Source organism: Sprattus sprattus (assembly GCF_963457725.1).
Source record: "Sprattus sprattus genome assembly, chromosome: 14".
Classification (NCBI taxonomy): Eukaryota; Metazoa; Chordata; class Actinopteri; order Clupeiformes; family Clupeidae; genus Sprattus; species Sprattus sprattus.
The window spans coordinates 2,835,381-2,842,880 of NC_137912.1; the positions used below are offsets into that span (position 1 = coordinate 2,835,381).

General features: G+C 44.9%; 1 protein-coding gene across 1 annotated transcript in view; it reads left to right on the top strand.

Moving 5' to 3' along the window:
• cfap54 (cilia and flagella associated 54) overlaps nucleotides 1–5,397 on the top strand; it is a gene marked incomplete at both ends in the record, with an annotated part of 66,344 nt that extends 60,947 nt beyond the window's left edge. Inside the window, 2 exons of the mRNA XM_080851343.1 lie at nucleotides 1,688–1,876; nucleotides 5,357–5,397. Coding sequence (XP_080707469.1) covers nucleotides 1,688–1,876; nucleotides 5,357–5,397 — 230 coding nt within the window. The remainder of the gene's footprint in view (nucleotides 1–1,687; nucleotides 1,877–5,356) is intronic.
• Nucleotides 5,398–7,500: the final 2,103 nt, after the last annotated feature.

Here is a 7,500-nt window from a genome sequence, read left to right on the forward strand (position 1 = left end):
GGGTACGACCTCCTGTCCACACGAGCACACACACACACACACACACACACACACACACACACACACACACACACCCACCACCCACAGCTGGCCCTCCTGGCCTCAACCACCTTCCGCCTGGGTACGACCTCCTGTCCACACGAGCACACACACACACACACACACCCACACACACACACACACACACACCACCCACAGCTGGCCCTGCTGGCCTCAACCACCTTCCGCCTGTGTACGACCTCCTGTCCATACGTGCACACACACACACACACACACATACAAACACACCCACCACCCACAGCTGGCCCTCCTGGCCTCAACCATCTTCCGCCTGGGTACGACCTCCTGTCCACACGAGCACACACACACACACACACACACACACACACACACACACACACACACACACACACACACACACACACACACACACACAGCTGGCCCTCCTGGCCTAAACCACCTTCCGCTGTCCACACGTGCACTTGTGTGGTTTCCTCTGTGTGTATAGGACACTATAACCACAGCTGGTGTGTTTAATACAACTCAGTTCTTTCAGTGCTTTATACAAGAAAACGTGTTAATGCAAAGTTATATTCTTGCACTTTTTGATGTATTATTTAAAGTAGTATTTATTGTTACACTAGGTCTCTATTGCTAGGAGCTTGATTGTTCTCTTCTTTGAACATCGGTTTGGATAAAAGCGTCTGCTAAATGATTAAATGTAAATGTACATGTACATTGAAATTGTATTGTTTTTCATTGATGAAATGTTTTTTATTTACTCATCACATTTCTTGAAGAATGGCCAACGTTATGAACCCTCTTTCAAAACCGTGTGTCCAAGCCTGTGTCTAACTGCTCTAGTGCTCCCCCTACAGGCCACTGCCTGTGTCTAACTGCTCTAGTGCTCCCCCTACAGGCCACTGCCTGCCACTGCCTGTGACTAACTGCTCTAGTGCTCCTCCTACAGGCCACTGCCTGTGACTATTATTTCTTTCTTTTATTTCCATATCTCTCTGTCATGCCCTGCCAAGGGACAACGGATGAAAACTAGCTAACCTAGCTATTCCGGTGCATTTAAATTTTCTGGGAAATGTTTATCAATGTACACTGTCCCTTTTCAAATAAACGCATAAACTAACTGCTCTAGTGCTCCCCCTTGTAGGAAAAGTTCTGTCCAGTGTTGGTCAGAAATAAAGCAGAGACTCACACGGTCGAATAAAAGGTACAAGTAAAAAAGTTTACTGAGAGATACCAAGTACAACGATACAAAGGTAAAGTTGGAGAAGGCGCGTTCTGAAGAGAGGGCGGTTAGGCGGCCCTCTTATACTGTTGTGATCGCAGTGATTTTCCAACTTGCTTCAGGTGGGCCCTTTTTTGGTTGTCAGGCAGTTTCCATCAGATAGTTGTTGACAAAAAATTGTCTGCTCGACAGTATTGACAGTTTTTATCCTTGCCCTCTGTTTGACCCTGTGGCACGTCTAATGTTCTAGAGACTTCAAAGGTCTCCACTGCCTCTACACTTCCTGTGCATGGGTGCGCCTGCTACAAGGGGGAACTCCCTGTTCCTATGTACCTTATACTGGCTTAATATTTTTCTATGCAGACTAAAAACTGACTACTATTAATATTCTTACACCCTACAGGTCACTGCCTGTGACTAACTGCTCTAGTGCTCCCCCTACAGGTCACTGCCTGCTCCGAGAGGCCTCTGTGAAGCCTGCAGAGACGGGTGGCAGTGCTGGCGGGCTGCACCAGTGTGCCCTGGAGGTGCTGCAGTCCGCCCTGCATCTGTGCCAGGCCCTGGGCAGCCGGGCACACCAGCTGGAGGCCGACATCCTCTACTGCATGGGTAAGAGGCCCTCTGGAGAGTCCTGTAGGTGTGTGTGTGTGTGTGTGTATGTGTGTGTGTGTGTGTGTGTGTGTGTGTGTCAGGGACGTGCAGTGAGGTTCGGAGCTGGTGAGGCACAGAAACCGGAAGTGATTATGTCATTTTGAGCTCTAGTTTAAACTATATATATAATGTATATATACATGTATATATGTCTATGGTTTTAAAATTGTCATCTGATCAGAACTGAAAAAACGTTGTTTTATTGTCTAATACCATTATTTTCAAAAGATTGTTTTTTATTGTATTATGATGAGTTATTAATAAGATATTAATAGTTGCAAGCTAGTGTATGTAGCCCTCCCACCAATGATATGGCTCTTTTCATTTTGTCTGGAGAAAATATAACTACGGTGGTGGGATGCTAATTTAAATGACCATTTAACCAACTCGGACAGCTTCGAAAAAACAATTCCATATTTATTTACACAACATATTAACATGTAAACAGTTAAACACCGCATACATAGCACACAATACCAAAATGTTCTACTGGCCAGTATAATTTAAAGTTGGTGCACTTTCGTCGGAGCTCATAACCGTCAATTTGAGGTGAAACAAAATTAATCCACTCACGATTATCAGTATAGATCAGTGGAAATCCGTTGTCCTCTTCTTGAGTGAATGCAGTCAGTGGCTAGTTTAGCTCAGGATTAGCACCTACCTAGTCTGCTCACAACTTCAAGGCAACTTTCCTGCATCAACAGCCTTTAGCTTCTTTAGGTTCGTGTTGCGCATGAATATGTAGTCCCGTTGGGAAACGTGAAATACTCCAATGCAAATGTGTAATACTACTGTGTTAACTTAAAATACTTAAACGTTCTTAGTTAATTCAACATGCCTCAGGTTAGCAATGCAATCTTCCATTTTCGCTGTCAAACTCAAGTAGAGAAGTGAAGAAGAAAATCCAACGTCAGATTATATACCCAACAAGTGCCCTCTCGCTCGCCACCCTTCTTGAATCCGTGGTAGTGCGTGCCTCCCTTGCAATATTTTTCAATGCGTTTTCAGCTCAACTCAAAAGGTTCTACGCTTGCGCACGCATGCGTAACACCCAGTTTGGAGTGATTTCGCAATCCTAGGGGAGGCACTGCCTACCCTGCCCATAGACTGCAATGCATCTGCCTCCCTTGACCGCACGTCCAATGTTCATTGGCTGATCACTGGGAACCCGAAATGCTCAAATTCAGCGATTTTGATAATAAAAATGCTCGAAATGATCGGAATCATGCAGAAATGACACTCGTAACACAGATAACTAGAGAAATATGAGTATTTATAATACATAAATATATATGATTATTATACAAAAAAAAATATATTTTTTTTTAATATATTTTTTTTTTACTTTTCAAAATGACAGGTGAGGCTCTGCCTCCCCTGCCTCCTATGACTGCACGTCACTGGTGTGTGTGTGCGTGTGCGTGTGCGTGTGTGTGTGTGTGTGTGTGTGTTTGTGTGTGTGTGTCTGTGTGTCTGTGTGTGTGTGTGTGTGTGTGTGTGTGTGTGTGTCTGTGTGTGTGTGTGTGTGTGTGAGTGAGTGTGTGAGTGTGTGAGTGTGCGAGTGTGTGTGTGTGTGTGTGTGTCTGTGTGTGTGTGAATGTGTCTGTGTATGTGTGTCTGTGTGTGAGAGTGTGTGTCTGTGTGTGTGTGTCTGTGTGTCTGTGTGTGTCTATGTGTGTGTGAATGTGTGTGTGCGGGGTGCATTTCGATTCAGAGTGCTCATCATGAGAAGAATGAGAAGAATGTTTGAGCAGAGTTGTAGAGCGCATCAGTGAAAGTGGGAGCACAGGGTCAGCAAATAGGGTCCGTTTAATTACACACACACACACACACACACACACACATACAAACACACAGACACACACACACACACACACACACACTCACACACACACACTCACACACACACACACACTAACAAACACACACAAACACACAGACACACACACACACACACAGACACACACACACACACACACACACACACACACACACACACACACGCCGTCCTTAGCGTCAAAACTGACCCAGGATCATCCGGTGCATTACAGCACATCTGTGTTGCACTCTCAAGCCAACTAGACCGGTTAAGCAAAACAGCCGTAAGGTGGATGGAAGTACTTACCTTATCATCAAAGATGTCTGAATTATTGCCATTATCATGGCAGCAATAGCATATAGCACAGGGGTGGGGAATTCATTTCCCCAAGGGGCCACATCAGAAAGCGAGACTGTTGTGGAGGGCCGGACCAATAGGGTGAACTCAATTCAGCATGAAAAATGTGCATGTTTTTGCTGTAAAAGGTGTGCCCAGACAACCAATGCACATGGCACACACAAACACACACAAGAGCAAGCTTGCAATGCAATAGTATAAGTATACAAATTAATAGAAATATCAATTTTTTATCGTTTATCATTTGATTCCAAATTTACCATTGACCTCCGAGGGCCGGTCAGGGACTAGCCTGGTGACACCAGCCTACGTATTTCCGCCTGAATTGATTTCAAGCTCATACTCAGTCTGGCCCAACCCCATTGACAATCGTCTCCAGAACTCAAAATTTTGCAGGACCAATCAGCGAACAGTTCAGAGCTGTGACGCAAAACTCGCCTTGGAGGAAAAGACACGAAAAGCTATTGGAAAAGTTGTCTCAACTCTCGAGAACATCAGAAAATTAAAAGGAGAACAAGAGTATTTTCTTGTTAGTTTTATGATTGGAAAGGACGTCGTAGCTCTTCTCCCAACTGGCTTTGGGAAGAGTTTAATCTACCGAATGCTTACTAAACGTTGCTGATTGGTTAAGGGAACTCCAATGATTTTAAACCTCAAGATAAGCACCCGCCCATCTCGGAAACCAAAATGCATTGGGTTGGCCCAGACTGAAAGACGGAATGAAGTGGAGTCACAGGCTGGTAATGGCCAGGCTAGTCAGGGACAGCCAAGGGCCGCAAATGGCCCTGGGGCCGCACTCTGCCCAGGTCTGATATAGCATGTAGCATATAGTATATAGCATGTAGCATATAGCATATAGCATGTAGCATGTAGCATATAGCATATAGCATATAGCATGTAGCATATAGCATATAGCAGTGCTCAGATTGTTCTCGCCCCTCAGGATACAGTCAAACTGCTTCGTCAGGGCACACAGATCAAATGTGTTGTGTTGTTGTTTGCAGATTATTTCTTTACATTTGTATTTCTGTACCACATTGTGCTGCTGAAATGTAAGCATGTTTTTGCACACCTGTGGTTTGTGTGTGTTCCTGTGTGTAGGGCTTGATCTGTGTATGTTCCAAGTGTTGCGTCTGAACGCGTTCATTGAACTTGTTCATAATTTTGGTGAACGTGAACTGAACGTTCTGTATTACTGCCTGATGAACGATACTGTGAACGCGTTCATTCTGGTGTCTGTGAACGGCAGTTCACTGCGTGTGCTTTCTTCTACTGTCTATGCCTAGCAAGTTCGCCTGGCAAGTTCGAGAGCGCCGAAGTTGCATAGAGGCCGAGAGCGGTACTGCAGACAGATAGAGCTTTTCCTAGATTTAGAAGAATTATAGCTCGCAACATATTGCAAAAAAGAACTGAACTTGTACATTTTTGGAGCTGTGAACTTCGTTCAAAATGTTGAATAATGACCTATGAACTGAACTAGTTCATTTTAAAATTTGTGAACTATGAACTGAACTAGTTCATGAAGAAAGTGAACTTTCCCAACACTGTGTGTTCCTGTGTGTAGGGCTTGATATCTGTGTGTGTGTTTGTTTGTGTGTGTGTGTTGTGTGTGTGTGTGTGTGTGTGTGTGTGTGTGTGTGTGTGTGTGTGTGTGTGTGTGTGTGTGTGTGTGTGTAGGGCTTGCTGAGAGGAGTCTGTTGTCCCAGAGTGACCTCACGGTCCATGCTGTGGCTAAGACGTTTCTAGGGAGCATCAACATCTGCATGGATCACTGCCCCAACCTACAGTGAGTGCACCATATACACACCGAGGCACACACACACACTCACGCACATACACACACACACACACACACACACACACACACACACGCAAACTCTCACACACACACACATGGCCCACGCACGCACACACTTAGACTTGTATGTTAAAATGTGCATTTTTCTGTCAGTCTTGCAAAAATGTACTGTACATACAGTATGCTAGTAATTGTTCTTCAACTTTGTGTGTGTGTGTGTGTGTGTGTGTGTGTGTGTGTGTGTGTGTATGTGTGTATGTGTGTGTGTGTGTGTGTGTGTGTGTGTGTGTGTGTGTGTGTGTGTGTGTGTGTGTGCGTGCGTGCGTGCGTGTGTGTGTGTGTGTGTGTATGTGTGTGTGTGTGTGTGTGTGTGTGTGTGCGTGTGCGTGCGTGTGCGTGTGTGTGTGTGTGTGTGTGTGTGTGTGTGTGTGTGTGTGTAGACATGTCCAGCGGTGTTATCTGGAGATGGCTGGTGTGTACCTGAAAGAGTGGAAGAACAGAACACCTGACCCTGGACAGAGTCCCTCTACACCAAACACCCCCAAGCCTAAAACTCCAGACACTCAGAACTCAAGTACTGCATCCACTGCATCAAAGAAGGTGAGTATGTGTGTGTGTGTGTGTGTGTGTGTGTGTGTGTATGTGTGTGTGTGTGTGTGTGTGTGTGTGTGTGTGTGTGTGTGTGTGTGTGTGTGTGTGTGTGTGTGTGACCAGTGGCGGCTCGTCCATAAGGGCGATTGGGGCGACGCACTGCCTATGGGAAAAGGAAGAAAATAAAAAAATAAAAATGATAATTCCTGATGTATAAATTCAATTGCACGACTACATGTAAATGTAAATTTCATATTTTTTTTCTGTCGGATTCTACCACTAGACCGTCTGATATGCCTCTGTATGTCTTTGTCGAATCAGGTAACAGTCATTCAGTCAGCCTAGAGTCGTGATTCAAATGGCCCCGCCCCTTCAGGGCGATCTTGGACGAAATGAAAATCGCCCCAGACCTCTCCCATTGACTCCCATGTTAAATGCGTTTTTTTTCACAAAACAGAGCTCTCTGTAGCTGCCAAATGTGAGGACCCTGCCTGATGTGAGTCCGCCGCTGCCTGATGCGAGTCCGCATGCGCAAACACAAACGGTTTACGGCAGAAGGCTCAGGAGCAAACTATCCAAGACGTGCATTCTCATACATGTTTTAATATCAACGTATCTGGCTTCTCTTAACGCATAATGTAGGTTTATTTAACGTAGTGTTTTATAATTTTGTCAACGGTTTACAGCATAAGGCTCAAGTTGTATTACTGTTACTAGTAGGCTAATGAATGCACTGCTTAACTAATAATTCAATAAACATGAAGCTTAACATCATAAACCTTGGTGGATTTCAAACGTAAACAAATGCGCTTGTCATTCCACTTCATGCTGTAGCCTACACTACCAGCATTACCTGAACCTGGCTCGTTGTACTACAATAGTGTCGCAAAGTTTGCGCATGCGGACTCACATCAGGCAGGTCCTCACATTTGGCAGCTACACTCTCAATGCATTCTCTATGACTTCCGGGAGGGCGAGCCCCTCCAAGTCTAGTCATAAGTAAGCGACGCAAAAGCCTATGGTAAAACGCAATGAGGACGT